Here is an 18,175-nt window from a genome sequence, read left to right as displayed (position 1 = left end):
AGGGCAGTTCATACTGTTGGAAAAGCAGCAATACCCAATGCAGAGAGAATGTTCACACATGCGCAGCCAGGGTTTTTGGCTCATCATAGTACACCATGAATGAGTAGTATGCTGATACATACTGCTGACCATTCCCACTTCACTCCTTCCCAGGCACAGGCAGAATAAATAATCCATGGTGCCACGGCTTCCTGTTATATCGAAACCAGGGTTTGTGGTTCCTTTCTCCCAAGTCACGATTGCTAGACAACCTTAAACAATTGTTTGTTGCTGGTTTACTTTTGTAGCTTGTGAAGGAGCAGCAAATTATTGGAGATGATGGAGAGTCAAGGCTAGGGGAAGGGAGGGGTGAAGCAGAAATGATCAGGAAGCATGCCCCAGCACATTGTTCCTTCATACTAAACTGTGATAAATCAGCAGTTCTGGTTCATTGTGTGATGCAAATGTAGTCAATGCTTAACTGTGGTTTGTTGCCTTAACCCTGATTAGGCTTGGTGACAACCGGAAGTGGATTTATGCGTGGAAAAACCATGGGCTCCATCCATTTCTGGTAGTCAAAGGGTTGCATGTTCTGCCTCCATAGTTGGAGGCAGTATGTCTCTAAATATCAGTTGCTGGAAACTGCAGGAGCACATAGGGCTTGCAAGCTTCCTACAGGCATCTGGTTGGTCACTGGGAAAACAGGATGGCCTGATCCAGCAGGACTTTTCTTATGTATCCAAAGTTAGGCCTATTGAAATTCATGTACATGACCAACTTAGCTCCAATAATTTCAGTGAGTCTGTTCTGCGTATAACTTAATTGCGTACAAGCCCAAACAAATTACTGGGCTCAGAATTCTTTAATTCTAATTTTGCAGCAGCCTTCAATTTCTAGGAGAAAAGACCCTGAAATCTGCACACTTCTAGTTTGGATATGTAATACAAAACATAGTCAAATATCATGTGTGCATCGAGACCCTAAGAAACTCAGGTCTGTGAATATTTAAGCTTGGAAAATATATTCCAACATGCTCAGAAGCCCTGACCCATTAGTGGAGCTGAGCTCCTTAGTTAAATCTGAAAAAAGGGAAAACAAGTTGATTTTACAAAATTAAGGAAGTGGAAAGGGAGTGGTGAAAGATACGTGTAAAGTGGGAGCGGATCATGGATGGCTTAAAGGCTGGAGAGGATTCTTCTCCTTCTTGGAACACAATGGTGACAATGTCATTCCCGATATGCCGTTTCCTTTCCACCTGTAAACAACAACAAAAAAAAGAGCTGTTCATGGCTTCATGAAACCTGTGTAAAACAACCCCCACTAAGTCCTCTGTAAAATATTCACATGAGTCTCATGTTCAATTTGAAATGGACCAAAAGAAGGGAATCTTTTGGTTCAACTTGCCAGCTCTGACAGTTCATGTTTTCTACGCCTTTGAACAGTGAGTGAAATGAAATCTGAACAATCGGGGTGCAAAATTCTAACTTGTAACAACATGATCTGGGAGGCTCAGGAGATTGGCCCCAGGAACTGTCTTTCAGAAGGAAGGCCCTCCTCATTTATAGAATCCAGAAGGGCAATGGGGAAGAAAACATAGCCTTGGCGGCTGTTGGAACTTGGTTAGTTGGCTCTGAGGAATGGTTGAAGAGAACTGGGTATGTTTGGAGTTTGGGGGTGGGAAATGCTGAAGGGATGAAGAGATGGGGAAATAGTCAACTTATCTTAAGATTTGGGCCACAGGCCTGGAAAGAGCCTTGGATGTAATCCAGTCCAACCCTCCAGGGAGGGCTGCACTGCAGGATGAAGTTCCAGCCTCTGATTTAAATACTTCCAGAGAAGGAGAAGCCAACCCCGCCTGGACCAGCCTCCCCCACTGTCAGACAGCTCTTGCCATAAGGAGGCTTCTTCTAACGTTTAACCAAAACCTGCTTTTCTGGCAGAGGCCCACTAAGGCGAATGGAGCCCTGCTCCACCAACAATAGTCTTCTCCCAGCCAGCCAGCCAGCCCCTCCCTTCCTATTTACAACCAGTCCAGGGGAATGGCACTAATTAACCTCCTCCTCAGTTTCAGTGCTGCTCCTCATAGAACTCAGCAGGGAGGAGGTGGATGGGGACAAACTAGAATTAGTTGGCTCTGCCTGCCATTAGCCCTGGCTCTGCCTACGGTTGGCCTCCCTGCCTTCTGCCCTGCCAGTCCCAATGGGCAACAGCCACCAGTATTCTTGGAAGCTTCCACCTGTTGGCCCTACTCTTCCTATCCGGAGCTACCAGAGAACAAGGATGCTCCTTCAGATATTTGAAGGGGCTACATCCACACCACATATTTAGAGAACTAGGATACCACTTTAAACAGCCATGGAATTCTGGGAGCCCCCCAAGAACTCCGGGAGCTGAAACTTGCTTAAGGGTGCTGAGAATTGTTACAAAACGCCTATTGCTTCTACGCAGCTAAGATTTCCAGACTTTTCTGTGGAAAGGGATTTATTGTTGAACCACTCTGGGAATTGTAGCTCTGGGAGGGAAATAGGGGTCTCCTTTCAACTCTCAGTACACTTAACTAACTTCAGTTAGTGGCTGTTCAAAGTGCTTTCATGTGTATGCTGTGGCCTGTGTCTCCCCTTAACCTCCTCTTCCATTGCTTAAGCACACCCAGTTCTTTTGGGTCACCAAACCCTTTGCCATCCTGGCTACCCTCCTCTTGAACAGACTCCAACTCCTCAATGTCCTCACTTAAAACAGAGTATCCAGAACTGGCCTTCCACATAAACTTTTCCAAAATGTGCATCCTGGAAGTGCTGCTGTGTTTTCCTTCCTTTGATGGTGGCTTGTGGTCTAACCAAGAAAAATCAATAGGGAAACCACATACTTGCTGTTTGTTCTCTTTCGAATATGGAAGCATGGTTGAGACGTGGAACATTATCTCGTGCCCTTGGTAGACAGTGTAGATGGAAAAAATGCCTGTGGTGTCATCTGCAAAAGAAAGGGAAGGAGCACTGGCTTTCAGTGGGGTGATATGGAGTTTAGGGACTCCTACACTCCATCCTTTCCCACTGGACCATTGCTACATTCAGGGTACCTCTAGACCACCCATATTTTGAGGAAGGGATACAAGCGTATACCAGGAAATTTAGGTTTGCCCAGTTAAAGTGGATTACAGTGCTCTGTCATTCTAGCATAATACATCCATTTTTAAAAAGGAAACTGACCTTTTGTGGTTAGGAAAGTGATGAGGAAATGCATTAAAAAGTGTGGAACAAATGAACGCTTACTGGGAAGGAGTTTAGTCACTCTACAAGAGGATCAGTATGAACGAAGGACAAAATGCTCATCGTTGTATAACCTCCCCATAAGCAAATCAGAAGAAAAGTAGGATATAATCCGACCTCTGGGTTAGCTTTGTGCAAACAAATCAGGATGTTCACTACATAGGTTGACTGGAGGAGCCTTTATCACTCTCCTCCTGCTAATACGCCTGAAGCCACTTACAACAAACGGATTGCAATAAAAATAAACAATGGAACAGAAAACAGCAGCGAAGAGAAGAGCAAACAACTGGTGGGTAAAAACCATCTGAGATTCAATGCCACCAAAATGTTGAGCACATAAAAATGTTTTAATTGGGACTTTAAAAAGCAGCAGTGCATGTGCCTGGCCAACATGCTGGGCTGAAACAGAAGCGGAGCCAAGACATTTGAGTTGCAAAGGCCAATAGGAGAACACAAAACAAGTAACTAGAGAATAACATGGGTGCGTTTTCATGCACTACAAGATATGTTCTGGATCTGCCAACATATCTTGGAATCTGGGTATGATTCTAATTGCCTCCAATGAAACCTTACTTTTGGTGTCCAGTCCTCCTCTGTAGCCGGTCCAGCCCTTCAAAGTAATGGTGTCCCCCAAGAGACTCAATAACCTCTGAAAGCTTTCACTGCCAGCTTCTGCAGATTGGGGGGGTCAAATAAGATAGTCAGAAGAGACAATGGAATGAGAAAGAGGTGAGAGATTTAAATAAAATCTGGGCATTAAATGCATGGACACATTTAACATCATGCTTCATTTGACCCCGAGAACCATAACACTTCTAAACCTGTGTGTACGAAACAGCAAAGAAAGAAAAAGTCAGATGTACATGCTAAATGTAGTTCATGCGGATCCCATATTTCAAGTACAGTGGTACCTCGGGTTAAGAACTTAATTTGTTCTGGAGGTCCGTTCTAAACCTGAAACTGTTCTTAACCTGAGGTACCACTTTAGCTTGTTGGGCCTCCTGCTGCCACCACGCCGCTGCTGAACGATTTCTGTTCTCATCCTGAAGCAAAGTTCTTAACCCAAGGTACTATTTCTGGGTTAGCAGAGCCTGTAACCTGAAGTGTCTGTAACCCAAGGTACCACTGTATCTTAAAAAGGTTGGAGAAGTCCACCTTGAGACCCAGACAAAACAGTCATGAGGAATGAGACTAAGGCAATTTTGGTGGCGGCGGGGAAGGAGACAAGGGCAAGGAAGATGTAAAGCTTTTGGTATTTTCTCTCCCGCCCCCCCTTTGGCTGTTGAGAATACAAATATGTCAAGCTGGCTTTGCAAATATAACCAAGGCATTAAGAGCCTGCCAGAGCTTTTAGTCATACAAACACAAAATGTTCTCGGCCCGACATTGAAATATTTTGTAGCCGTTGTTCAGAGACAGGAGGTGAAAACAAACTCCAGGTCACATGGAGGGAGATGCTCTGGGAAGGAGGAGGAGGCAGAGCGGATCCATGCCAAGGGTGGTTGCGGGTGGGGGATAGCAAGAGTTCCCAAGAAACTGGCTATCCCTTTTATTTTATCTGCTGCTAGGGAGAGTAGCTTAAGAAGAAGCTGGAGAGAAGGGCGTGTGTTTACGCTGGAAGTGAAACTTGTTTTTTCTGTGGGAAAGTCCAGCCAGAGGGGCAGATTTATGATTATTATGAATGTGGCGCCACCAGTGTGTACATGGTACTTGATAGAGTATTATAAGCAAGAGTGGCTGCATCCGCACCGCACATTTAAAGCAATATTTCCCTCAAAGAATCCTGGAAACTGAAGCTTCTCAAGGGTGCTGAGAGTTGTTAGGAAACAACCCTGTTCCCCTCACAGATCTACTGTTCCCAGCATTCCATGGGAAAAGGGATTAAAGGAACTGTAGATGGGAATTATAAATGTATATGTGGAATAGGAAGAATCCTTTAAAACAGGGCTTTTCAAAACTTGACTACAAATTCCATCATCCCTGACCACAGGCTTAGCTAACTGGGGTTGATAGGAGCTGTAGTCTAGAAAAAACCATCTGTGGTCTCAAGGTTGAAGGACACTGGTTTAAACGATCCAGGGACCCTGGAGCAGCTGTGGATGGCAGAGTTAGAGAACTGAAAACTGCAATTATGGGTATTTGTATACCTCTTTCCAGTGGTGCCTGGTACCCATTGGGACTGGTAGAGCACAAAGCAAAGAGACCACCCACAGGTGGTGGTGGCACCAGAGCCAATGAGAGGCAGCGCCAACTAATTCTGGTCTAGTCCCCTGCCATCGTCCTCCCTGCTTACTTCTACAAGGGAAACACTGAGATTAAGGAGGTAGAAGCTGGTAGGCAGGGCCACTCCCGGAGCTGGTTGCAAGTAAGAAGGCAGGCAGGGGGGAGCTGGCTGACGGCAGACTGAGGATGGTAGGGCAGTGCCCCATTTGCCTTAATGGATCAGCCTCCACTACCTCTTTCATTTAAGCCTCCCACAATTGAACAGTGGTGCTACAACTGCATAAGAAAAGTAGCTGCTAGTGAAAGGGCCTTCATAGTGGTGTCACCCTGGCTAGGGAACACAGTTTCATTTTGCCATTTTTAATGGTCTTTTTGGTGTCAGGTGAAGGCACCCAGGCCTTTAAAGCATCATTTAATCTGAGTTGCTAGAAAGGGAAGGTTCTAAGGCTGCTTTTAATTATTGCATATTTATTGTGTTGCATCTTTAACATGGTACTCTTTGTTCTATAAGCCAACATAATGTTGATGAACAGAGAAATATGGTAACAAAAAGAAATCAGCCCTGGATTTCACTTAAATCTGAACATTCACAGGAATGTAGGAAGCTGCCTTGATTATTTGTCAATCTAGTTCAATATTGTCTACAATGATTGGCCGTGGCTCTTCAGGATTTAAGGCAACCAGGGACCTTACACATGCAAAGCAGATGCTCTACTACTGAGATATGTCCCTGGCTGGCTTAAAGAATCACTGGGTATGGAAGTACCTTAAAAAAAGGGAAGGTAAATATGTATGGTTGCTATGCATGCAATTTACACTCCACAACATATTCTCTAACTGATAAAAGTTAAGAGCGTAAACTTTTCAAGGCAAAGGACTCTCTTTCTGCTTATGCTATCACGTAATACAAAATGCACACCAGGAGACTACAACTCCCATCTTCCCTACCTTTGCCCATGCTGGCTGGGGCTGATGGGAAATGGAGTCAAACATCATCTGGAAGACACCACATTGGCTATTGCATAGGCTATTGCAGTGATTGTGAAATAACAAGCACGGGTGTTTCAGATGGTGCCTGGGGAAATCCTCTTCTTTTGCTTCAGGAAGGGTACTCGCCAACCTGTTTTGTTTTTTGTTTTTTAGGGAATCAGATTTCCCCTCCTGTTTGGAGGGAGATGGCATAGCATCTCTAAGCAGTTCAGCCAGGTAGAATCCAATGCTCCAGACCAACAAAGCTGGCCATCACTGGTCTAGATCTAAACCAAGATCAGCACAATGGCATAAACACAGACATTTCCCCACCCACTTCAGTTCAGATAGAAATCAATCTTCAGACTCACCGTTGCTGAACATCTCGTCATCTGTTAGCTGTCCATCTTTGGCATAAAGTACTCCAAACTTAAAATTGACAGAGCCCTATGAAACAGGAACAGTATATTAATAAGACGGAACCAGACTGGCATTCTTCAAAAAATGAAACAGCTTTATATTGGAAAAGTGAAAGTGCTGCTTTTAACTTGGCAGTTAAATCTGGCAGTTCCACAATAATCCTGCATCCTAACTTGCCAATGAGCAGGGTACGTCTTCTAAACCCTTAACAGCTAGAGGGTGCTAGAGTAGGGCTCTAACTCTTCCAATCATATTGAGCTGCATCCCAGAGAAATACATGTGAATTGGGGGGCGGGGTGGAGGACCAGGATGTGCAATGGAGACTTCATGAAGTTGAATACTCATTGAGAAATGCAAGCGCATGCACACTGCTCCAGCAAGATGTGGGAAACCAGTTTGGGAAGACAAACCATATTCTTACGCTAAGGTTACCAGATTCCCCCCCCCCAATGAATCTGGGGACACTTTTCAACTTCAATGGATTTTGTATGGGGACTGATTTGTAAATACGGGGGCTGTCCCCAGGAAATGGGGATGTCTGGTAGCCTTATCTTACTCTACTCAGGGTTTTTCATTTTTCTTTTCAGTTTATCATTCATATGCTCAGGTTCTGATTCACTTGCACACTATATTATCCCCAACCTGCCTTTTTGGGCAACTGCCCTGCTCATGAATTTGAAGTCAGGTCTATTTTTATTTGTAACAAAATAAATAAAATGTTAACATGAACCTGCTGTCTGCGGATGAGCCTGAATTGGAAGCCATTAAAGGGATTGCCTTGCAAGCAGACCGTTAAAGGACTCACAAGTCTTTATTTCTTCTTATAACTGGATTTCTCAGCATTGTCTGTATTTCTGATCTCCAGGTACGAGTGCTGTCATTTATACAACCAAGACAGCACCGTCCATGCACAAAAAGGAAGGTAATCAGCAGGCTTTGTGGAATGCATGGTTTGTAGCAGCAGCATGGCAGCACCTACACCTTGGAACTCCCTGCCTATTGACACATTTGCTGAACTCTTTTCAGTGCCTGCTTAAAACAGTTTTGTTTAGGCAAGGCTATCCAGAGACATATAGGTTACATGTATTTTATTTCTTTTTAGCTACTGCAGATTTTAATAATCTTTTGAATTATTTTCAAACACCTGGGGTTTTTTAAGGAGAATTTTAACGTTTATTTTATATTTTAGTAAAACACAGAGGTTTTCTTACAATCAAGATATACATTTCATTAAATAAATAAATAAATACACAGGAGGGGAAACCCAGAAAATAGCCCTCAGTGGGTACAGAGTGCTAGCTGATTATTTGCAAGTGGAACAGAAAACCTAGTTGGAAGGGGCTGGAATGGAGTATTCTTGAAGAGGTGACTGGGAAAGTGAACAGCAGTTGCCCACAATGCAAGATTTTGTTGCAGTGGGAGTTTATGATATTCAAGGGAACACTGACTTGATTTTCTGATTTTCTTGTTAGGTTCTTTTACCCATATCCCTACTTTGTAGGTGTCTAACACCAGCAACAAACATCTTCAAAAATAAACATGCAAAATCCCTATCTCTCACACTCAGTAACACTGCTCGTGCAAGCTTGCTATCTTAAAATTCCCTAATTTTAAACTGTGCTATTTTTACTGTTGTTAGCCTCTCTGAGCCCGTCTTTGGCTGGGGAGGGCAGGATATAAATTATTATTATTATTATTATTATTATTATTATTAATTTATACCCTGCCCATTTGGCTGGGTTTCCCGAGCCACTCAGGGTGGCTCCCAACAGACTATTAAAACAGAATAAAACATCAAACACTAAAAACTTCCCTAACAGAGCTAAGCATGTCATCCCCCTCCCCCTCCGCACAAACACAAGTTTGGAATGGGACAGATCTGGGCACCAGCTTCCTCCAATTTGGAGATTTAAAATATGTTGATCCCTATACCACTAATAGGAATATCATCAGTTTTAGGCATTCCATTGAAAGGAAAACCAATCATTGTTATTGTTAGGGGAGACTGCAGACACTCAATTATGGCACTCAGCACTCACACTTCCCATTCTGTTTCAAAGACATGGATCGCTCCCATGAGTCAATACAGCATCAGCACAAGCTCATTTGCTGTGATTTACACCCTGACCCTACCACATGAGTGGCTCAGACTGAGCTAGTGGCAGATTCAAGTGAGGCCCATGGGCCCATGAACCTTCAAGGGTCCACAATCAAACTGAAGTGATATATGGACCTCTCTCGCAATCGGTACTTTGGAATAAGGTGCGGCAAGCAGTGATGACAAAAGAGGAACACAAGAGTCCAAAACATTGTAGAAGGAAAGAGTATTGTTTCATAAGCACTTCTCGGGCCAAAATCACACATTATGTAACTGGGACAGGGGCACTGAAAACAACACGCCATGTTGAGTTCCTTTGCTCACTTTCAGAACCTGTGCAATACTTATCTCAAGATGCCTCCCCCCCCGCCCCTTTCTGGACCATGGGTTGTTGCTTGCAGGTCAAGATTAAGATAGGACTGTCACATCATGGGATAAGTATTCCTGCCCAATGTGGGTGAGAAGGGGAGCCCATGAGATGGAATTGGTGTTTTCAGCAGCACATTTTGTGAGACATATGCAGCAGCAGCAATCTGAGCAAGTATGTTTTTCCCCTCCTGAATTCAGGTAACAGGGTCCCCAACAGATTTGTAGAAGTGCGTGGTCTGAAACTGGTTCACCAATAGCTCCCAACTCTAATTGGCCTTCTCAATCATGATTTTGCACTTATGTTGACCTCAGGAGGGGCACACAGGAGTATTTGTGGGTACAACACCACCCCACCCCCCAAATCAAACCCAGTAGCATAGCCCACAGAATAGAACATGGCACTTTTCAAAATGGAAACCAATGTTTGTTAGATAGGCTCCTGGGAACTTAAAGGAATCAGATTGTGAATTACCTCTTGCTCTTCCAGAACCAATAAATCCTGGGGAGGGAAAAGAACAAATATATTCAGCTTTTATATTCATTCAGAACCCAGCAATCTAATTTGTCATTTGTTTGCACCCTAAACGTAACTGGTCAGGGCTTTCAGACAAAAGCAGCGGCAACCACACTGTTTTTCAATATTGGTCTCTTGGTTAGGATTGGAAAAAGTGACATCTCGCCCTAGTCAAGTACTTGCAAGTTTTTAAATTGTTTAAATTGTTGTACTTTAATGTCTTGTAACCTGCCTTAGGACCTTAGGGTGAAGGGTGGGTAACCAGAAACAACAACAACCACATGGATAAAAAATCCCATTCAACCTTTGAACAGAAAGGTCCAGGAAATGTCCAAACTGCAAATAGGGAAATGTAATTAAAAGTGAGTCCAGGACAAGGTGTTACAAGCCACCTGCTGCTTTGGCATAGTGCCCAACCACTACCCCTTAAGTCTAGTCATAGATATGCTGGCCATCTGCTCATGATCTCTTTATCCTGTTCGGCAGGCTACAGTTCATGCAGCTTTTCTTCCAGGACAGAGATGGAGAACCCCTGTCTTCCCCTTGCCTCGGTCTTCTCTTCTTTAGGCTAAACATACCCACTTCCTTCCATTTTTCTTTACAGGGCTTGTTTTCCAGACTGCTGACTGCTGTCTCCTCGGAACTCTTTCCAATTTGTCTCTACGCACAACTTGAAGTGCTACCAAGGGGCTATATTTTTCCTTTCTGCTCCATGAACATTCAAACTTCTGCCCCTTCTTCTCAGACATTCAACCCCCACTCCCTAGCAAACAACAGCCATAGGAATCTGCCTTATACTGAGTTAACCCATTAGCCCATCTAGTTTAGCAATGCGTACACTGTTTGGCAGTGGCTCTCCACAGTTTCAGACCTGGAGATGTTGGGGATTGAACCTGGGACCTTCTCAATGCAAGGCAAATGTTCTACCCCTGCACTACAGCCCTTCTATTAAGATACAACAACACAAGGAGCTGCCTTAGTTTGAGTCAGAACATTAGCCCATCTAGCTCAATATGTCTAAACTGACTGGCAGTGATTCACTAAGATTTCAAGCAGGGGTCTCTCCCAGTCCTACCCATTGATGCCAAGGAATGAAGTTGGGATCTTTTCCATGCAAAGCAAATGCTTTGCCTTTGAGCCACAGCTCTTGCTTTGACCTTCCATTCTCTACCTCCTAGGCTTCAGCCTTTTCTTACAGCCTTTGTTTCTCTTCCATCACGCCTCGCACTGAGGTTTCCTTCTTAGATATCACAGCACACACTCTGATAGATCATTTATCCTCCACAAGAGGATGAGAACACCACCCAGATGCTGGATTCCAGCTTATGGGCTTGTCACTGAACACACCAAGGACTGAAAATAAAACTGCCAATGGCATAATGCTGTTATACAAATCTATGGTGGAACCACACTTGGAATACTCTGTATAGTTGTGGACGCCTCAAAAAAGGATATTGTAGAGATGGAAAAGATTCAAAAAAGGGAAACCAAAGTGATTAAGTGAATGGAGCAAGAGAGGATTAGACAAATTCAAGGAGGAGAAGACTATCAATGGCTAAGTTCTACCTCCACCGTGGGAGGCAGTATGCCTTTGAATACCAGCTGCTGGGCATCACAAGTAGGGAGGGAGAGCTATTGGTGCTCAGGTCTGGCTTGCAGGCTTCCCACTGGGGCATCTGGTTGGCCACTGTGAGAATAGAATGCTGGACTAGGTGGGTCTTTGGCCTGATCCAGCAAGGCTCTTCTTATGTTCTTAAGCTCCACCAGCTTAAAACTCTCTGCTAAACATTAAATTCCATTTATTAGATCTGTGGCTTTTGGTTGGAGTCTTCAAAGCAACTCACCACATTCATAAAACACATTTCTTGAAGTCTGTATTTGAAGCAATTGTTTCCAAAAGATACCCCCAACCGGCTCCACAAAATAAACACTCTTAAAATAGGAGGGAGAAAAGAAATACTGAAAAAGCTTTGCAAAGCTCACCTTTTGAATTTCAGGGTGAAGAATTTCTCTAGGGCCTTTCTCAAATTTGTCAAGATTCATGGCACTGAAATGTAGGTGAAATTGTAAATTTCAGTGTTGTCTGTTCATGTGGCGCAACAATGAGTAATATCTACTGCAATGATATTTTAAACATAAGCTCTGCTGAATTGTTTTTAGCTGCTTACCTTAAAATAGATTTCACAGACAAAGTTTTGGTAGGACTGTAAGGGAGGCATATTTTCAGAGTACCCTAGAAGAGAATTGCATTAAGACAGATGCTCTTTCTCAGATGACTTTGGGTTTGTTTGTTTTATACAAATGAAAATACTCAGTTAATTCAATCAATTACAAAAATATTCAGAACACTAATGGGTGAGGGTTGATTCAGATGTAACCCTCAAACATGGTTTGTGCTAACTGTAGCTTGAACCATAACTTATGCCATAGTTTGTCAGATGGGGTTGGTTCACAATAAACCATGGTTTAAATGTGCATCCGAACAATGTGAAAGATTCAAAAGGCCTTTGTGGAATGTAGCAAATAAGTAAGCTGCAAGTTGGGGTGAAAGAAACTATTTATAATGGAAGGAGTGCCTGATTTTCTATCATAGCCTTTCTAGCTTGGCATGCTCCACTGACTACCATGGATTGTCAGAAACTAAGCTAAACAATTAGAACCAATATAAAAGAGCAGGCAAAATGTTTGTCCCTTACTGTTTTTCTCCAGAGGATTGCACGGTATTGAGGAACACGCTGATTGTTTTGGTCAGAGAGTACGACAGACAGAAAAAAGGGGTTCTTCTCAATGTCTGTTCCTACATAGTTCTGATGAACTGGGGAGCAAAAACAGTGCTTGTTACAAAATGCAAAACCAACCTGCAAAGGAACCCAAACTGTACACACAGGGGAATCCCATTGCTCATAGAGTAAGCACCTCAGTGCCGCATGCAAAATTCCCTGTGCGAAGACTGGTACCAAATTTAATGCCACTGCCTCTGAACACAGATGGCCTACTTTGCTATTACGGAGGTGAGGTTTGAACAGGGGCCATCCACACTTTTAGCCTCTTTTGGCCAAGTGGGACAAGATGGTGGAGACCTGCCATAACATACACTCTAAAGGCTGGGCACTCAGGCCTATCAGTCAAAAAGGTGGTTGCATAGATATGGTCACATGGCTAAAGTTAAAATGGTCTCATTTTAAAAAGGAACTCTCAGAGAGAAACTCACTCTGATCAAGGCAAGAGAAGACACTGCTAATGATCAAAGCACATTTTGATTATTCAAGAATGTTGTAACTGATGCAGGCATGTGCACACAAATAAAAAAGTGTAACTACCTTTTCCTAGAAAATACTTGAAGTACCATCTGGTGTGGTACTCCGGGTTCTCCAAATGCACATCTGTTCTGCGCCATGTACCAGGGGCATAATCTGTGTTCTGGAAAGAAAAGAGAAACCAGGAAGTCATTTAATTCAAGGCTCCCCACACAGAAATAGCAAACAGGATGTGGAATGGAGGAGGGGAGAGGGAGAAGTAGGCATTTGAAGCAGCTGGCAGCCCAGCCCCTTATTAGGTGTCCATATGCTAGAGGATCTGCGCCTGACGCCTGTTAACTACGGAACCCATTTTAAGGTCCTGCTACTTAGATGTAAAACCCTAAACAACTCTATACCAGGTTACCTGAAATACTGTCTTCCCCATCATTGCCTGTTAAGGGCACTAAGATCAACAAATGGAACCTGGCTAGCTTTGCCACACTCTGATGATTATTGGCTTGTGATAATGCAGAGGTGGGCTTTTCACTGGTGGCACCAGTGCTGTGGAATGCCTTCCTTGCTGAAATACAAGAGGCCCCAACAGCATTGGTATTCTCCAAGAAATGTACTATGTTAGGGTAAAAGTGTGTATAATAAAAAGAACGTGTTAGTGAACACAGAATACAAAATGTATTATATTAGGGCAACCAGCTTGCAAAAAGGTGTAAATCAGAGAAACCTGTAGTAGGGATACCAGGGCATTGTAGTGAGTCCACCCACCAGAGCTGGTGATTGGCTCTCATGAACAGGAAAGGCTTTGAAAATGACTTCCTGCTTAGGTCTAGACTGAAAATCTTTCCTGACTCTTGGGTGTGTTATAACAATCAGCTGGACCCCTTGATTCTTGCTCCAGGCTCCAATTTGATGGCTACCTCCTGCTATTTACTACAAGATCTCCATAACTAAGAATTAGTGCCTGAATTTGCTTTTTCCCCTCCTCCTTCCCAGTCCCCTTTCCTCTTATGCCGTATCTCTTAGATTATGAGCCTGACAGCAGGAACAGTCTTCTCACTGCTATTCGTAAGCTGTTCAGGGGGCCTGGTTTGGCAGAAGAGCAGAATAAAAACAATTATTTTTCACTCTGATACATTGGCTGGATCCTTTTAAACATTATTAGAACAATATTAGAAATATTGTTCTAAAACATCAAAGCAGGAAACATTCTGTTTTGCTTTCTCTTTCTCCCCACTGTTTCCCTGTTTTCTGGTTGCTCTGCAGCGCATTATGAACATTAAAAAAGAATGTCAAGTGGCTATATGGTTATCAGAATCATTCCTTAACTCTTTTTTAGCATTAAAAACCAGGAGTGTAGATCTGCCCACTGTTATGATGCCAATGCCTAACCAATCTGAGGAAAACAAGCCTTAAGGCGAAGGCCTCCTCCTACCTCATCAACAGAGCCATTTTCCACCCGGAATCGCCCAGCTCTTTGGATAGCTCCATCAGCGTCACTGGAAATGAGCTGTGCCATGAGGGGGGAAAGGTAAACATTAGAACAGCAAGCCTTGATTCTTCATCTTCTAAGCATTCTTCGGGATGCAACTCATTGGTAGCAGGTGCTTTAAACATCTGTATTGTTTGGATGCCATCTAATGGAGGCATCATATTTATCTCACTGCTGAGAAAAGAGCATTTGGAGTGAAAGAGAGGCTTGTCATCATCACTCAGTCTAGGAGTGACCCACCTCCAGGCAGCAGGGGCAGCCTCTCTCCCTACCACAAGGCACATGGATTTCCCAAGAGATAGGAGCACCAAACCCAAAGGCAAGCTCTTTCATAGAAAGGTGAACCAAACTCGGAAAGGGGGTGGTTATGTTTCTTGGAGGGACCACGAAGGGTTCATCTATACACACAGCAGCAGAATGAAGTGCCAGAAGGGACTGTACCACTTCCTACAACAGGCGGGAGAGTCACAGTGGAATGCTCCTGCAAATATACAACTAGCAGATTGGGAAGAAAGGTCTGCTGTAAAACATTGGATAATGTTGCATGCTCACACACCTGTGCACACGTACACACATATGCATACTCACTCTCTCTCTCTCTCTCTCTCTCTCTCTCTCTCTCATATACAACTTGCAGACTGAAGCCGTTCAGCCTATTTTGCCATTCATTCTGCTACATGTATAGATCTGACCCGTGATTCCTAGTGCCATGGTCCCACTACGAATATATACATTGTTTTGGAGTGGATGTTCAAACTATTAAAACAGGAATTCTATGAAGAGGCAGATCGAGATTAACAACGTAACAGGTTTTATTCATAACAGAATGGAAAAGCAAATAAGTATAAAGGTATGTTTGTTAGTAAGGGCGCTGTTACACATCTTTTTAAATAAAAAATAAGTGTATACCACAATTTCATTTAAAAAAATCAAAATGGTTTGCAACAATTATATATAACCACAACCCTCTGCATATTTACAGTAAGAATTAATTTTAATACAGAAACCTTCATCTAAGGGATCTAAGAATCCCATCTGCACTGATTTATCAGACCCACTAACTGCTTTTTAAAAGATAAATGCCGATAGAGCCTTTCTGCCCTCCAGCAAACTTCCCCTCCCTCTTAAACTGATAAGCTGATCCTTTCTATCCAGTCAGGCTCTAGAACACAGTGAATTACCTCCAGCTTTTCTCTCTATCAGCTTCTAACCTTCCACTTATACCCCCTGGCCTAATTTACCTCCCTCCAGCTCCCAAGCCAACAGATTGACATTTTTATAGCAGACAGTACATTATGGTCATAATCAACTTTACAACAGTTCTGTAAACTGGGTCAGAATTATTTCCCATACAGCAAATAATGTCTGAGAGGGGGAAGGGTGTGAGCGGGATGTGTCTTGTCTATTTTATTAATTAATTCCCACAACATTTCCCACAACCTCTTGATGGCAATAAAACCTCAAAGTGGTTCACCAAAAGAGTAAGACAAAAAAATGATCAGCTAAAAAAATAATTATTTAAAACATTTAGAAAATAATTAAAATCAATGATAAGATTGAATCACATGACAGCTTCTACATGTCTGGCAAGGCTTGCCTAAACAAAAAGGTTTTAATCAGGCACCAAAAAGACTATAGTTGAAGTACCTGCCTGTTGTTCATAGGCAGGGAGTTTCAAAGTGTGGGCTATTTATTTACATCCAGCTTTTTCAAGCCAGTTTTCCAAAGCAAATTACAACAACAACATCAGCAGCAACAATGATGACAACAACGATGACAACAACAACAACAACAACTACTATCACTTAAGGGGTAAAATAGGCATAGAAAAGGAACAGTAAGATTTCTTAGGAGACACCACAAAGGTTTGGTCCACACCCACAACAAAATAAGGTGGCAGAAAGGACCATACCACCTCATAATACAGGTGGGGCACATCACCATAGAATATGGCCCCATGTGCAAAACTATCTTTAAACTATAAAAGACAATGCAAAAACAAAACAAAAAACACACCATTTTAAAAAAAGACTAATATCTAAGGCCACACGATGAGTTTGTGGCTAAGCTGAGACTGGAACCAGTGGCCTTTTGGACCACAGCTCATTCTCTTAGTCACTATGTTATGTTACAGCAGTGCCAACAGGTGTGTTTGTACTAGGGATAATAGTTGGAATATATGAAAGAGAAAAGATGTCCACAAGAGAAGGCTGATAGGGGAAATAATGGGAAAGGGGGTGCTGGAACACATGAATGAGGATTAAATAGTAACTCCATGGATGCCATGTGCAAAAGGAAGTGAGTTGAGATGTCTTAGAGCATGGTTGGCTAACCTGTCGCAGTCTAGACATTGCTGAATTACAACTCCCATCAGCCCCAGCCAGCTTGGCCAATAGCTAAGACAGAAATCAATGTTCAAGAATATCTAGTGGGCCACTCCCTGCATGAAATGGAAATCTCCAGCCAAGAAGCGGGACAATGTCATGATCTAGTGAAAGAAGGTCAGGCACATGACAGGCGAGAGCAGGAAGGATGAGCAGAGTCTGTAAGCTGAGCATTCATAAGCAGCTTATTCCCCAAAGTAAACCTGTTTCTGAGAGTTGAGACTGCAGGCTAAAAATGCTCCTCCATAAAAGATTATTTCCGCTTACAAAGCTAGATGGGAACAAGAAGGGTTCAAGAACAGCCTTCTCCATTATATGTTTTGGTTTTTTAATAACCATCTCCTCTTCCTCCTGGCTCATCTTCTTGGATGCTGGAGCGTTCAATAACACGGGACTTTAGTTGCCTTCTGAAACAGCACAGCCTAGTCAAAGGCTTCTAACTTCAGTAGGAACATGGCCCCAAGTTTGCTAGTTTCTTCTTCCCTTCCAATCAATTTTCCTTTTGTGACATGCCTTTTTAGATTGTAAGCTAGGGTTTTGAAGAGCAAAAAAGGGGATGAGGAGCCTCCTTGCCTTCCACTGCGTGAACACACTGCAGACACGCACACCATACCCTCCAACTTTTCTCCGATGAAAATTGGGACATCCTATTCAACAACAACTACAACAACAATTATTTTATTATTTATACCCCGTCCATCTGACTGAGTTGACCCAGCCACTCTGGGTGGCTTCCAACACATATAAAAAAATAATAAAACATTAAACATTTAAAAAGCTTCCCTATATAGAGGGCTGCCTTCAGATGTCTTCCAAAGACATAATGGCAAAAAGAAATGGAGTATGAAGATCCAAGCTGTATGGTGATCAAAGGAAAGGAGCAAAGCTTTTAGGGGAAAGATGCAGTGCCAAGTGCTTCAGCCATTTCTTCCACTCTTTCCCCCCACCCCAACCCCCAACACTTTCTTTGCTAGGTTCTTCAGTCAGCTAAGTTTTCAAGATTTATTAAACAGGATACACACACACACACACACACACACACACCACACACAAAGTGGGGAGGGGGGCTTACATGAGAGCTGTGTATTTTAACTTCCATTCAAGAATTGTGTTTAGAGGTATCCAAGGTAATTTGGTTCATCTCCACAATAGCTATCCAAATGCCCATTGGCCTTAGACAAAGAACTTTTAATTAGGACTGAGAGAGCTT

At 43.0% G+C, this 18,175-nt stretch overlaps 1 protein-coding gene across 10 annotated transcripts in view; it reads right to left on the bottom strand.

Moving 5' to 3' along the window:
* The window catches only part of GARNL3 (GTPase activating Rap/RanGAP domain like 3), a 109,333-nt gene that overhangs the window by 25,275 nt on the left and 65,883 nt on the right, over positions 1 to 18,175 (bottom strand). For all 10 annotated transcript variants that reach the window (XM_053373931.1, XM_053373926.1, XM_053373922.1 and 7 more), the window contains 10 exons: positions 14,525 to 14,599; positions 13,159 to 13,258; positions 12,535 to 12,653; positions 12,007 to 12,071; positions 11,822 to 11,885; positions 9,797 to 9,823; positions 6,809 to 6,884; positions 3,819 to 3,917; positions 2,846 to 2,949; positions 1,126 to 1,234 (listed from right to left, as the gene is read on the bottom strand). In XM_053373931.1, coding sequence (XP_053229906.1) covers positions 1,126 to 1,234; positions 2,846 to 2,949; positions 3,819 to 3,917; positions 6,809 to 6,884; positions 9,797 to 9,823; positions 11,822 to 11,885; positions 12,007 to 12,071; positions 12,535 to 12,653; positions 13,159 to 13,258; positions 14,525 to 14,599 — 838 coding nt within the window. The remainder of the gene's footprint in view (positions 1 to 1,125; positions 1,235 to 2,845; positions 2,950 to 3,818; positions 3,918 to 6,808; positions 6,885 to 9,796; positions 9,824 to 11,821; positions 11,886 to 12,006; positions 12,072 to 12,534; positions 12,654 to 13,158; positions 13,259 to 14,524; positions 14,600 to 18,175) is intronic.

The sequence above is a fragment of the Podarcis raffonei genome, chromosome Z, assembly GCF_027172205.1.
Source record: "Podarcis raffonei isolate rPodRaf1 chromosome Z, rPodRaf1.pri, whole genome shotgun sequence".
NCBI classification, from domain to species: domain Eukaryota; kingdom Metazoa; phylum Chordata; class Lepidosauria; order Squamata; family Lacertidae; genus Podarcis; species Podarcis raffonei.
Note: the sequence above shows the minus strand (reverse complement) of the source record. Positions and strands in the feature narration are given on the sequence as shown.